The 15236-nt window shown below is 35.9% G+C and overlaps 1 protein-coding gene and 1 long non-coding RNA gene across 2 annotated transcripts in view; both read left to right on the top strand.

Moving 5' to 3' along the window:
- PDHX (pyruvate dehydrogenase complex component X) overlaps positions 1–3647 on the top strand; it is a 43060-nt gene extending 39413 nt beyond the window's left edge. Inside the window, exon 11 of the mRNA XM_080594504.1 lies at positions 1649–3647. Within this exon, the coding sequence (XP_080450630.1) occupies positions 1649–1913 (265 nt within the window). The 3' untranslated portion in view covers positions 1914–3647. The remainder of the gene's footprint in view (positions 1–1648) is intronic.
- A 5585-nt stretch (positions 3648–9232) lies between these two features.
- On the top strand, positions 9233–13804 carry LOC308196043. Its single transcript, XR_013952039.1, has 3 exons — positions 9233–10865; positions 12483–12548; positions 13112–13804. It is a non-coding gene; the product is annotated as an uncharacterized lncRNA (long non-coding RNA).
- The last annotated feature ends 1432 nt before the right edge of the window (positions 13805–15236 follow it).

The following is a 15236-nucleotide window of genomic DNA, read 5'->3' as shown; positions in this document are numbered from 1 at the left end:
TGACTTTTATTTTCACACTTAGTTTTTTGCAATTGCAGAAGAAAGGTTTTTTGCTTGTTTTTCTTTAATTGCATCCTTTAATTAGGAGAATGCATTGATAATCGTTTTTGAAATAAATACTTAAAAATTAGTTCATTGTCAGAGGTAGCACAGCATACAGTAATGCCCTGTTTGTCTGTAATTCATTTAGAAGAATGTCTCTAGAGGGGCAACAAGTGCTATAGCAAAGTTGTGGTGCTAACTCTTGCAGTTTGCTTTTAACTGAAACATCAAAACCAAAGCAGATAGATTTTAAACAGTAGCATATACTTGATATTTTTTTCTATTAAGTGAACTTTTTTCTGTTAAGTGAAGTGTTTCGTGCCAAACAGCGTCATCAAGGAACACTTTTGTTACACAAATTTTAGCTTACCTCTCTTTTTGTCAGTTTTTAAAAGCTAAGTCTGAATGTTCATCATTAATATTCTTCTATAATGGAAAAATTGTGATGAGAATACTGCTAGAAATGACATTCTTCTGCAGAAATACTGCTGTAATATATAGTAGAGTGTGCCTGGGCTGCACCTGTCTGGAATAAGTGGCTGTGTCATGCTGGAGGAGTGGTCATAAAAATTTGTAAGCTGTTCAGCATAAAAAGCTTATGTAAATGCAGCAGTGGAGGCATGGATGTCGTCTTAAACACAAATGGCCCATGAGAGAATAACAGATTATCTTTTTCCACTTTTTGCAGTAACTTTAACAGAAGGAGGAGATGGTAGGCCAACTTTCTCTGGTGAACAGTCTATCACAAGAGTCCAGCCCCTCCTCATGTACCACTTCCCAGCTGGTGACACAGACAAAGTTTTCAAGAGAGAAAGGCATGATAAGGCTTTTCTGTGCCTGAGTGATAATCTAAATGCTCAAAACATACTGTTTGGCTATTGTAACTTGAAGTTGTGAGGTTTCATTTGAAAGGCATTTGGCTTAGAATAGGGACAGGCAAAGATTTATTTGAAGATATTGCTTTTCCTGTCAGCCATATTTATGAAAGTAAGCTTGTCTACTTTCTGAATTTCAGCATATTTCCTTTTATTCTTCCTCTTTTCTGTACTCTGAAGACATTGTTTTTGAAAAAGGCCATTATGGGCCCATGAATAAAGTATAAAATCATTTTAAAACGTTATCATGTGGGGACTGTGTTTGAAAGCCAGGTAGTTCTTGTGTTATTTTTTTTTAAATCTGTGGTTAGATCTCCAGTGACAGAAATTACACAAGTTGTTTTGTTTTGGTAGCTTTCTGGCAGGTTGCAATACATCCAGTGCTTCCTTGGAGATGATGCATTTATCTGTCCAAAGGAACTGTGAATATTACTGTATATTCCCATGCAGCAAAAGTGTTGTAACTGCCTTTGTGATCACTGTGGTGTAATGTAATGATGTATTCCTGTAAAGAAATAGGACTCTAGAAAAAGGTGCATTAGTTGTAATTAAAAAATCCCAGATCTCCAAGAGTCTGAATATGCCCAACTGAAATCCAGTTCAGATCTTTTTAGTGAGTTAATGAGTTTGGCGTTCAGAAAGAAATTAGCTACAATAGTCTTTAGATATAGACCTTCTTCTAGGAGATGTCATTTCTGACATTACTGATAACTCTTTTCTTTTTCATTTAGTATCTCCAATCTGGGCATGTTTGGCATCAACGATTTCACTGCAGTCATAAACCCTCCACAGGCCTGCATCCTAGCAGTGGGTCGAGCAAGACCAGAGCTCAAGGTTGTGGAAGATGAAGAAGGGAATGAGAAGCTTAAGCAGCATCAACTCATGACAGTGACTCTTTCGAGTGATGGTCGTGTGGTAGATGATGAACTGGCTTCAAAGTTTCTGGAGACCTTGAAAGCAAACCTTGAGAATCCGATACGACTTGCCTTGTGTTAAACTCAGTGAAGATTGCTTCCTGTTTTGACAACACAGAGAACTCTGTTACAGAAAAACACCCCCAAGTACATTAGAGGGGAGTAAATAGTGTGAGATAGACAGTTAAAATATTTAATTTATTGAATTAATATGAAAAACTGTTAATTTTCATGCTTTTAGTCATTTCCAATGATCAGGTTTTATATTGTAAAGCTAAAAAAACACTTCAAAGTTAACATACCACATTTCTTTAAACATTTAGTACTAATAGGACATAATGTTTGCATAGAAAAGTCAATCTCCTCTGTAAAAGAAAGCTTAAGAAAATAAAATTTAAAAGGGAGTGAGGTGCTTCATCTAAGGGCTAAACATCTAGCTTTTATAGTGAGGTAAGCAAGAATTATAACTGAGCAATGTGCTGCTATGACTCCTGATCAATACTGAGGTTGTGGAGTAGCTAATTTGTATTGCTGCCGTAGTTTTTCAGTTTGCAAAGTGCTTGTCTGGCATGTTGTACCATCCAAAGAAGATTGAAGTAAGGTTCATAAGCTTTTGACAGAAATTTCATTGGATTCCTACATAAGAGCAAAGAAGTTATAAACCAAAAAAAAGTTTTTGTTTGGTTTCATTCTTCTTTACTACAAACTGCACTGAGAAAAAACAAGTTGACTGGAGAGAGGAATGGGGAAAAAAATGACTGGAAAATGTGAGAGACTAAATTAGATCATAGAAAAAATTAATTTCTCAAAATACGAAATAATCTGATAGAATCCACAGCTTCATTCATATAATTAGATCTCATTATAGCACATTTAAATTGTAGCGGCATCTATTTTTTTCAGTATTTTAAGACTGCTGCTTAATCTCATGCATTGAGATGAGTGCAAAGATGAGAATCAGAATATCAGAATAAATGTATTCTCTGGAAATGATGAAATCTCAGCTTCGCTGATTTCAGTTTTTGATGTTACCAATATCTGGGGAAAATAGAGCAACAATTAATTAGTAACAGGTTTTCTTTGGCTTAATTTAAAAAAAAAAAAAAAGTTGCCTTCAAAGTTGCCCCAACTCAAATTTCTTCTTCAGTACCACAAAATATGAAAAATACTGTTTTCAGGTATTCTATGATACACTATGGTTAGCTTAAAAAACAAGTTATTTGTGCCAGCAATATTATGATGAAAAACTGGCTTTGATCTTTTAATTTCACGGAGGCTGCAGTATGAAAATTTTGCACACTGAAAATTTGCTCTTTAATGTTGTTCTTTGAATGGATAGATTAAAGATGTAAATACAAAGTGTTTCATCATTAGTTGTATATTGAATTGTAACTTGGAGTCATAAATGCAGTGGCCTGAAGTTTAAATGAACAGAAATGGATTGTTCTTTTTCCTGTGTATGAATATGGAACCATGAGTTTGAATGAATGCATGTGAATGTGGGAACCATCCAAAGTATGAATTTGTAATGAAACAATTGTGTTTACAGGACCTGGTGAAAATATAAATTCAGTTGTATTCTGGGAGTTCATCTAATTCTGGTTTTTTATAAGTACTTTTTTTTTTAAGATTCAGAGGACTTGTTTGTTGAGCTGCTGCCATAATTTAAAAAGCTAATTGCAAGAGAAAAACTTTTAGATAATACTGAGCTGAGAGTTTTCATTACATGAGTTTGTTACTTTAGCTTGTTCTAATACAATAAATTTCATGAACTGTTAATCTAACAGTAAAGAGAGAATAAACTTTTGATTACTAAGTTCAGTTTACTGTATAATAATGGTAACCTACTGGTATTTCCAGGAGTTTTTCACTGAGAAATTTTATTCACAATTGCATGCTTAAGATTTATTTGCAGTTTTAAATGGTTGACCATGAATTGTTCCAAAGTTGTCTATTAATCCCATAGTACTTTCGAGGGGGGAGGAGGGAACCATAATATATTGTACTTAATGTGTTTTCATTTGTTTGTGTAGGTAAATCTGCACAAGAGAGTTTGCGGGCTAATTTAAAACCTGATACGGTGATCTTCATTTTTGTACTAGGTACACTGTAGTGTTGGTGTGTGCTCCCCAGCACTTGTATTCTGCTCTCTGGCTGACTATAGCGAAGGGCTGCATGACTGATTTGTATACACATCTACAGTTTTGTGTGCGTGCTTGAGTTCATGTAGGGCAAGTCAGCGTATTTTACTTAAAGTTTTTTTGGAGCCACTGGAAGGCAGTGTTGCATATATGTACTGCATTTATCATGCTGTCTCATTCATGTGGGTGCTAATACTTGCCCTATTTAACACAAACACATGAAGACAATGCAACTTTTTCTACAGGTTAATTAAACCCTTGCAACTTTTGAACTGGGCCAGTCTCTCAGTAAAGCAAATAAAAACTTTAAATCTGTTTTCTTTACGTCTGCCTGCTTGCCAACATTGTCATTTGGCAGAAAAATGGATGTATGTGATTTGTCAGTCATCAGCCTGTGAAGGACCTCTCTGGAATTCAGTCATGTTGTGATAGCAGTCAGAGCCCCCCAAAATGCTTCTCCTTAAGTAATTGTACCATTCGGTAACATCTACAGTTTTAGCAGAAGGGAGCTAACGAGTTGCTCATGTGGATTAAAATAAAACAATGAATATCCTTGTGGAGAGTTCAGGGATTTGGGAATGGGGGCAATGACTAAAATGGACCTCAAAGTGAAGCATATGAAATGGTTATGCTTACATTTGAAGTTAGTTCAAGTAAAAATTTCCTGTATGAAAAATAATTTTTTTGTTCTGTTCTTTAAAATGACATCTGTTAACATCTTTTACATGCCTAAGCAAGAAATACCATGAACACATCTAACTTTTTGAAGAGTTAAAACACAATTAAAATTTGATGACTATGCTGTTGTCTGCTAGAACTATCTGCCTTTAAGATATGCTTGGTGAAAATTGCCTTCTTCATATAATTTTCCTTGAAAGGGGTATAGTTAGAAAAAACTATGGGGTAGTTATTATGGACTTGTGATATTTGGCAAGTCATGAACTATATGTGTAAGGTTTCAATCCCTAATTATGCTCTTAGAATTGTTGACTTTTGGGGATATTTTTTTCCTGCAATATATTCCTTCTAAAATAAATTTTCTGGAATTAGTCTTCCAAACATTATCCCTGAAAGAACCTCAGTCCTACAAAGTGAATGCACAGTCCTATTTCCACCTAATCCTTTTGTCCACATGTTCATCTCCATTCATACAAAATAGACTCTTATTTCAACTAGAGATTAGTCCTATTGGATACAACAGAATTTGAAAGTTGATCAGCAAGCTATAAATGTGACAAAGCCAGAATACATGCTTTTATACGCTGCATTGTACAGCAAGTTGCATTTTGATTGCATTAAAGTACATGTCATTTCAGATTGAAACTGTAGTTGGGGGAAACTAATGCAGAATCACTGGAACTAAGTGTCATGTTTGACATGTTTTTCATATGCAACTGTGCCATAAAGTGAAAGGCTGTGCCATAAAGTGAAAGAAAATAAAGTTGCCTTTAGGATTAGTCATCTGATTAGTTTTATGGTGATAAAGTGTAGGTTTGAAGTGGATTTTCTTTTTTTATTTAGTTGGTTTTTTTCATGACTTCTATGTTTTTACTGAGTCTTTTTATGTATTATTTCAGGCCATAAATACTTTTTTCCTCTCTAAAGTCCATTGAAAAATTTGTACATTATTGTAATTTCCTTGAGAACAAGGGAAATAAAGTGTAGTGAGTAATGGTTGCACAATGACCAGTGTCAACTGGATTCGTGGGTTGGTGATTTTTCCATCTGATGCACACATTGCAAGCCCCTTTCAGTACTACTCAGGTTATCCTAGCAGTTTCAGTTATGGGTTAATCACAGTAAGGAAAACAATTTATTTATATGCTTTACCAAAAATGGGCAAGATCCTGAGCAGCCAACTGGGAATCTTAATTTCCGTCACTTCTGCTACAGATGTTTTTGTTGTTTTTATGGAGAAGAATTTTGGTCTCACTAATGGACAACCCAGTATCTTTTACAACCGCTCCACTTCAAGGATGTGAAAATCTGTATCATGGAACTAAAAACATTGGATAGGAAATGGAGCAGCTGAGCAGTTGATGCGGCAAACATGACCATAAACACAGTTTTAAAAGCTTTGGGGGCTGAAAAGTATCCAAATGTTGTCTTGTGGCAGAAGGAAGCCATATTACAAGGAAACCTCTTGCCAATGAGGCAATTTTCTGTAAGCAAGCAGGCTATATAACACTACAAGATGTATATGTTACTGAACCTAGCAGGTCATTTTATGACTTGTGGTTTTTTTAACCTTACAGTTTTTATCCAGGTTTCTTGGGTCTGCATTGTTGGTGATGAATTTTTTCCCCTTTCCTAAAATGTAGAAGTATTGTCTTAAGAATTCACAGCGATGCACATCATTGACTTGCTTATCAAGGAATGCGGTATCTATGTGTTCAAAACCCTCTTTGATCTGTTTCCAGACCCCATATAGTCCATACAGCTGTGTAAGCTAGAAAAGAATGCAGGAGATGGATAGTTGTGACAGACAGGCTCTCTTCTGGTATTCAACCAAGCTGCTCCTTCCTGTAAGCCACAAAGCTGTACATTGTGGTAGTGCTAGATAAAGAGCAAGCATTCTTTGAAGCAGGTAGTAGTGGTGGTGGTCTTATTTGCAGATTAATGCACACGATGTTCCTCTGACACACACAGTTGGGTGATCCTATACAACTTCAATTCGGGATTGTAAATTGACGTTCAACGTTGGTGCAAGTCAGGTACTGTTTTTAGAAGGAAACTTTTAGGAGTCAGACCACATGCGGAATTTGAATGAAACTGCTTAACTGTATGAGAGTGATTCTCAATAGTATAGTGCAGCAAGGGACCATCCTTCATTGTATTAGGTCACATAAAACTTCTTTTCAGTTACCTGTTCAAATTGAGCTTTTATTGGTGATTATTTTTATTGCTACAAGGTCACTTACTGCATCGTTGTACCAGTTACTCTAGTAATCTGAGAAATTTGTTGTCTTCCCCATAGGTAATATTTCAATTTACATTCTATACCATCTATACCACTTCCATGTTGTGGAAGGGCTGTTTTTAAGTCTCCTGATCATGTCTGACTTAACTGGCAAGTCTGGTTCATGCTATTTAGAGAATGTTTGGGTTTTTGGTTTTGTTTTTTGTTTGTTGTTGTTTCCCAAGGCTTTGAAATATAATATCCTTCACTACTATTTATGAAGTACTGCAGCCCAACTAGTAAAATCTAACTAGCTGTCCATATGCTCTCAATTTTCTAAGTTTTCTAGATCAGGAGAAATATTCATTTAGTGCTATAGTACACCATGGAGCAGAAATAAGTAGCTATTAATTTCCTTTACCCTGAAGGTTGCTAATAAGCAGTCAAGCAGTATAATTCAGGACGTAACCTAGCACCCACAATTTTTTATACTCCAATACCTGTTTGTAGCCTGCTGTTTGTATTTCCCTTTTTTTCTTTTATTTAAATAAGGATTGAATACCATGTGAATAGTCACAAAACACAATGTATTTGCAGAAAAGAGAGAAAAATTATGGTTGTTCAGTGTGTGTTCTTTTGTATGGTTATTACGACAATATTTTTTCACTATCCTTGAAGTTTCCAAATATTAGTTAAAATGATGGTCCAGTCAGTGTTTCGGTAACCCTTTCTGAGTATCTCAAAAGTTGTTCTTTTATTGTTAGTCTTTGCATACTGGGTTGTTAGAAACTTATTACATGATTTCTTTTTTCTTCAATTCAGACGAGTAGATATTGTTCTTGCAGAAGGATTATATCTAAGATAAGCATAACAGTGGTTTCAGGATGCAATGAAAATGAGCACTGATGCAGTAGCTTTAAAGGATATTAGCACAATAGAGAAAAATCTTCAGTGTTTCCTACTAGTTCCCTTTCTGCCTATGTTAATGTAGCATGAAAAATGAATTTTGTAGTTTGACAGCCAAGCATGTGAAGTGCACTTTTTAATCTATATATTTTTTATATTTTAATATATTATATATTATATATATTATAAATAATATATTTAATATATTATACAAACTGCTTTATTTTGTAAATTGTCAGAAATGTGCATATTTATGCAAAATTCCTTTCCAGGAAGGTGTATTAATCAGCATGTTCATCTTTGTAAGTGTAGCTGTTCACTGAATTGTTCTTCAAAAACAGGAATCACGGTACTGATGTACTCCTTGCTGGTGGATCTACTTGGTATACGCCTTGATGGTGTTGGTATTTTCTGCTATTTCAGTCAAGGACTCATTTTAAATGGAAAATTGAAATACACAAAGGCCAGCAGAGGGCAGACAGAGCAGTCTGTTTTTCTGAGAGTCTGGCTCTGTTAAGGTCTCTGCAAATAATCACTAAACTATTTTAGTACGTAGGTATTATGCTTCAATTTAAACTTTAGCTTGATGATTCAGTGTTTGTTTTTGAAGTGTTTTGGAAAGCACCTGACGCAAATAAAGAAGGAATAGTAAATACTAACGTGCCCTGGTCTGTTGGAATTAAGATTAGGCAGAAACCGTGGTAGCTGTATGGCATTTCCTGCAGAACTGGATGTTATATTCCAATTGTCCCTAAAATGTTGAAGGCACAGTGAGCAGATTCCTTTACATCAGCATGGCAATTACATCCGTAGTAGATTAAACAGAGGAAAAACTGATGATCACTTTAGTTGAAAATATCTTTCAATATGTCCTTAGTTAAGCATAAGCTGTAAAGTTACATGCTCCCATGATTTCTTCCTTTGTAATCATGCTTGAGTAAAGCAGTCGGATGTCCACAATAACTTGCTGGTGATTTGTAAAAACATGCTAGCTAGTAAATTTTGCAGGAATCAAGGAGATTCCGAAGGCCAATGTGTTAATTAAACCGGGACACAAAACATTAACTGGAGGATTGGATGTCAATTTTAGTTAAGGAGATTTTGTAAAGTGCTCACTTTGTATTCCCTTTGACGTCTGTTTTGCTTTGACTTGACGGTATCAAGGTAGATAGTTATTCAGATACAATAACCATATTGTTCTTCACTCTCTCCTTAATGATTGTCCTGGCAAGCTAAACATTTGTGTCATTACCAGAAATGACTAGCTGGAAAATGACAGACTTTTCTGTTTGTTCATTACCTGTACTAGGAAGATGATTCATGCTATGTCAATAAATACCATTGTTTATCTCCTTAAAGATTAGGGATCAAGAGAAGATTCTTTTTTATACTTTAAAAAGTTCCTTTCCTGTGGCCTAGAGCTAGACACGAAGAAAGGACAGCTGTGAGCCTTTTTATTTTTGTTCACACTTGTATGAAAAATATATTCAATTGTTAGTGCAGTAGATATTCTCTCTTCTAAAGTTTCATGATTTTTGCATTGTCTATGTAACATTATAGGGTGCTGTTCACTTCACTTTGAAGGGATTCAAGCAATTGAACTGTACAGGATACTCTCTGTTAACCTAGTTCATCAACTAATTCCCAATTCAGCTGCCTTTCTTATGAAGATTTGTGTAGTTGTGTTTTATTCTGCAGCTTTGGTGCACTTCAAATTTCTTCCCTGCCAAATAAATTACAAACTTAAATACCCATGAAGGCTGTTAGCCTTGTGGATACTTGTAGTTTCTGTCACATCCCAATTGTCATTAGCAGTGTGCTCTGATATTCTCTCTGTCTCAGCAGACAGCATCACTCTGTTTCCTCTTCTTTGTATGGAAAATAGGAGCTGGAATGGGGTTTCTGGCTGATGGAGGAACTTGCATCTTCTTCTGAAACTCTTCTTATCCTTCCAAAATGTAAGACTTCTGGCTCAAAGTTTAAATGTTAGCTACATGTGATGAGTGTAATACATTGCTTATGCATTTTCTCATTGTGACAAAGACTCTAGAACACCTTAACTATTCACTTCATAGTATAAGCACTACACAGATTCGAATGAAAATAACTTTCAAGCTGTTCCTTTAAAAAAAATAGAGACAAGTTATCTACAGGCTTATTTTGGAATCAATTCTCAAATAAATTGGTCGTGCTTACAGGACATTATCAGATGTGGTAACAATTTGCATTTTCCTGTTGATGAATACAGAAATTGCATCTTTTTTGGGCAGATTAGGAGTCCTTCCTCTGTCCATTTCTATTTTGAGCCTAATCTAGTTTTCATAGTCTTCAAAGCAGGTGATGTCTTGCTTAAACTCATAACAAGTGCTAATGATGCTGAGCAACTCCCAGCCTGGAATGGAAGAGAAATTTTGGAATGTGCTAAATTATCCTAAACAGTGCTCTAAGGCACCTACATCCTCATCTGCTTTTCCTATATATTTGTATGCTATCAGGCTTCAACCACTCTGAAATCAGCAGAGGAAGACCCCAAGCAAAGGGTCTAGGTGCTCTTACTGAAATAAGAAAAGTTTATAAAGAAGAAGAAATATGATCATCTCCTCTTACGGACATGTTGTTCAATACCAGTGTCTTTAGCCACGATGCACCTGGTTTCATTGACTGTGAGCTGAAGGACAGGCTTGTAGTTTTACCACAACAGATCTGTGTTAATACTTTTGTTTTAAAACAAGTCAGCTTCTCCCAGCTGCCTGTTGCTGTGACAACTGCGTTAATCATTACTTTGTGACACACTTGGGTGTATTAAAGGGAAGAATGATGCATATGAAGGTCAATACTCACTGTTTACCCCGAGGTTATTGATTTCAGCTTTAACAATAGCATTGATGCTGCTATGAATTCACAAAACTAGGTTGACCTATCAGGAGTGTCTTCAATTATATTCATGTGGCTTAAATATCGGGTGAGATTTTGACCCTAGAGAGAGAGGGGTATTTTGCCGAAGAATGCACACTGGCAGGAAGGCATCCTTTATGTTGGAAGATCGTCCCTGTTGTGTAGGGTAGAGGAGATGAAAGAAAGTCAAAAGGTAGTTGTCTTTGTCACCTGTATTTGGTCATCTTTCTTTGTGTAGCATAGGATCTCTATTTTATTGATTATCAAGGAATGCTTGGATTTTTGAAGCCATAAGGCATAAGCAGGTGATCTCTGCCCATGTGTTTATCTTTAGTAAATTCCTAGAGAAATATAGCTTCATAAGTTTGAAGTCCATAACACACTTATGAAAGTGACTTTTATTTCTTGGCCACCCTTTTAAAGCATGTTTATGCATCATGAGTGTGTGCATGTGCAAATGTGCATCTGTGTGTGCTGAGACAGACTGGCAGAGAGGGCCAGTCACGCTACTGCTTAACAAATATGTTTGCAAACCTTTTGGGCTTGGGCTGCAGGATGAGCAGGGACAGGCTTCTGAACTTCCCTGCTGAGCCTTCAACATTTCTACTTCAGTGTGTGTGTGAGAGAATGTATGTGTATGGGTACAACATTGGGGCAGGTCTGAGAGAAACCTGCCCTGATTACATTTGAAGAAAATAATTGCAACATTGCATCTGTTGCTCAAACAGAAGCGATGAGACAGTTGATAGCTAGGAGCAGATACTCTTGGCTGAGAGATATACCCTGAAGAATCTATGAGGCAATCTGTGAGAAGGCGGCTTTCCCTTATGCATAGCTCATCACGGTATTTCGGACTGACATATATATGACTGACTTGGCAGGGAGGAGACAGGGAAGCCTTACATTCTTGTTTGAGTGTAAGGTGTCTAGCGCTCTTGGAGATTTTTTAAACATTTAATTTTGTTTAAAATATATACAAAAAGGCAATCAACTAACCAAGCGAAAGCTGCAACTCTTATAGTGGATTTGATTAAGTTAATTGATCAATCTATGAATCCAGAAAGGGTAGTCTAGAGATCTCAAGGGATTAGGGCTGATTTGGGTGTAGCCTTGGCCATTATTTTCTCTGGACTACTCTAAACCTGAGTCCTATTAATTTTTAGGCTGTTTAATGTAGTGGTTGTCTGTTTGTAGGTATGCTCTACACCCGATTGCCAGTTTACTTGTAATTTCAGAATTGAGCGGACAGGTATCAATACCTCAGGAAATACCAGCTTTTTAAAAAAATTACTGACTAGCCATAGCAGTGGGTAATGCTTAATCTAATGATACAAATTTGTCTACCTAATGACATAAAGCAAGAGATTAGCGCAGGAAAATAGTAACTTTGCTTGGAACTTTCAAAAGAACTCTGGATTCTTGCATGACTAGATGCTATTTTTCTTAATATTTTGTTGTTGTCTTTCTTTTTTTTCTTTTTTTTTTTTCCAGGTTAATTAAGCACAGGAAATTTTAGCTCTGCCTTGTAAGTGAGAAGCAGAAAAAGCCTTAATGAGAGGGAATTATCATACCAACCATGAGTTCTAATTGCAAACTCTAGAATATGTTCTTCTGACTCTGGAATTTTTAGGGGGTTCTTCTGAAATTTTTGTGATGTTGAAAAAATATTTGCATGTGTTTAGCTATTATTCTTGTGGTTAGCTTGAATGCTTGACTGACTTTTATATGCAAACATCAGATTAAGCAATTATAGATTGCAATTCTAAATAGTGTTTTCTTAAGGTACGCGACCGCTAAATATGTTTTCTAGGATAAATCCCTATCTCACCTATGATAAGAAATGGCAAGAAGAGCGTTTTTCTAGGCCTTCAAAAAGGTGAGAAGAATATCTAATCTCCTTTTACTCCGTTGTGGTTTTTGTTGTTGTTGGTTTTGGTGTTGCCCACCCTCTCCTCCTCCCCCCGCCCCGTTAAGATTAGTTTCAATGTATTGGAAGAATTAGTGGCTTCATCTACCAAAACCATTTTTAAGTAGACAGTCATTTTCACAAAACTATGGAGGTATATCTGTAGTTAAAAATGTTTTTGCTAGAATTGCTATGAATATTTCAAAAATGTTCATTTGCATAAAATGCAAAGCATATTCAGATGGGAAACTTCAACTTTTGTCAAAGTCTGTGAGGACTTAAACTGTATTGGTGTTAAATTTTTAAAGACTTTCTGAATATTCTTTCATCAGTAACTGTTTTCCTGCTTATATGTGAATAGAATCCAGAGTCATAAAATGCAAATGCTACTGGGACTGTCCATAAAGGTGCTAAAAGACTGAAAGCATTAGGGTAGTGTCTCCAACAATATCTTGAAAAGCTGCAGTTTGCTTCCAGTGATACTGAAATGTCAATGAGGGAAGCACATGGTGCTTCATGTTCATGTGTCTCAGGTCTTCTGGCACTTGGCCTCATCTCTTTCAAACAATTGTACTATGAGAAGACAAAGAAAACAACTTACAATACAACAGAAAGCTGAAGCACCCAGTTTAGCTACCTGAAGATATTATAAAGACTCCAGAGATTACAAGTGAGAAATCTTACAAGAAAGTTAGATTTTCATTTTCCTTGTGATGATTTCAACATTTTAAGCTCATTGTTTCTCCACTACAGTAAATATAAAGACAGGATATTCCAGAAGCAGAACTTTATCTGACTGTTGTAGAGATGTTCTAGAGGGTCCTTGTTCGTGTTTGTTAGAAAGAAGTCTTGAAATCTCAGACACATTGTGAATCATATGCTTAAGGAAAAGAAAAAACAAAATGAAAAAAAAACAACAAAACAAAAAAAAACACAGCTCTGTTGCCTCCTCTCCTGTGAGCTTATTTCCATCCTTTCTCATTTGTTAGCTCTTTTTCCCCTTCATCTTGCAATTGGCTTCAAATAATCCCTGCTAGTAATGCTTCTCCATGACCTGTCTTCTGGTTTTACCAGCCCCATGTCAGGAACTGTTTCGTAGATGTCTTCACAGCTTTTGCAAGAGGTGAAAAATAGAGGCTTCGAGTAAGAAATCTATGAATATCATATACGTGTATATATATCTATGCACACACACACATATGTGTGTGTATATATATACATATATATGAGACAATATATATTGTGGATATAAATATATATATTTGTGAATATTGTGATCACTTGCCTTCCTCAGAAAACTCCTGAAATGGTTTCTTTTGAGATAACTAGTGAAAGTCTGTGAAGCAAGAGGAAGTATTATAATTAAGATTACTTTATTTGCTCATTTGTAAATCGTTCACTACTCGTAATCCAGCAGGATTTGCCACCCTTTCAAAAGAATTCCTTTTCCGTCTCTAAACTATTTTAATTCTTCAGGATTCACTAAAGTAGGCCTCATTAATTTAAATTACACTCTTTTTTTAGCATTTAGAACAGGGTACCTGTTGCCAAATCACTCTGTTAGAAGCTGTTTGCTGAGGGATATGTAAAATGCACCATTGCTGAAGCTAATATGATTTATAATTTGCTTTTATGGCTTTAATTATATTTTTCCCCCACATTATGTGTTGGGACTGTGGTGGCCTTTTACAAGTGGTTTCAAAAAAAATAAAAAGGAAGGAAGCTAAAGCAATAGGGGACAATAGCTGCCCTTTTGGAATAGCAGCTAGAGGCCAGGTGGCATAGCCAAAGTGTCTAAAATAAGTCTGAGGCTTGCATGTAAATGACTGACTCTCATTACCACGTAAGCATGGAGAGAAACTATTAGGTTTTGGCTTACTGTTTCTTATTTCCCTAGAGAATGAGCATGAATGATTACTTTAACTGAATGTTTGGTTTTGTTTTTTGAAGGTACCTTTTGCACTGTCACTACAATGTATGATATAAAAAGAATAATTTCTTCCTTAGACTTGGAGACTTGTTTCTAACATCACCAGATGTGTATGTCCCAGAGATAAAGGTACGTGTGGTACGCACAGCCCTTAGAACTGCCGTGTTACTGGCAGAGAGCTGCTTCATGCACAGGTCAGGAATCAGCTTGCAAGCCACTTTCAAAATGAGAAGCAAAGGATTTGCTGAAGAATAGCTTAATTTGATTAGCTTTCTGATAGACTTCAAATCACTTATAGCAGTGAAATGAAGTTCAATGAAACAGATACAGCAGGAAAGAAACGCTTTAATCTTCACTTTTGATTAAATCTGACTCAGTCTTCAGCATCAACTCCTGTTATCTATAATTTGGAAATTTAGATTATGAATCAAAGAGGAGGAAAGTCCTGTCTAGTAATTCCTGGCACAAAGCTAAATGTTTGCTGATGACTGGAGTTTTAAGTGTAGGTTTCCTGGAAACTCCAAACTACAAATAGACTCTTACTCCATACTTCCAAGGATTGCCTGCTTATCAGGTGCTTACCAAGTGATTTATTGAGGCATGTGAAAGAAAATACAGAATCTTTTTAAAATCCAGAACTTGAAAAAAAATAATAATAATTGCTCCTAAAACTGGGTAAGATGTTTGCAAATGATAAATTGTGTTCTGATTTCATATCAAATGCATCC

Source organism: Anser brachyrhynchus (genome assembly GCF_964034855.1).
Source record: "Anser brachyrhynchus genome assembly, chromosome: 5".
NCBI lineage: Eukaryota > Metazoa > Chordata > Aves > Anseriformes > Anatidae > Anser > Anser brachyrhynchus.
This window is presented reverse-complemented; position numbering and strand designations above follow the sequence as displayed.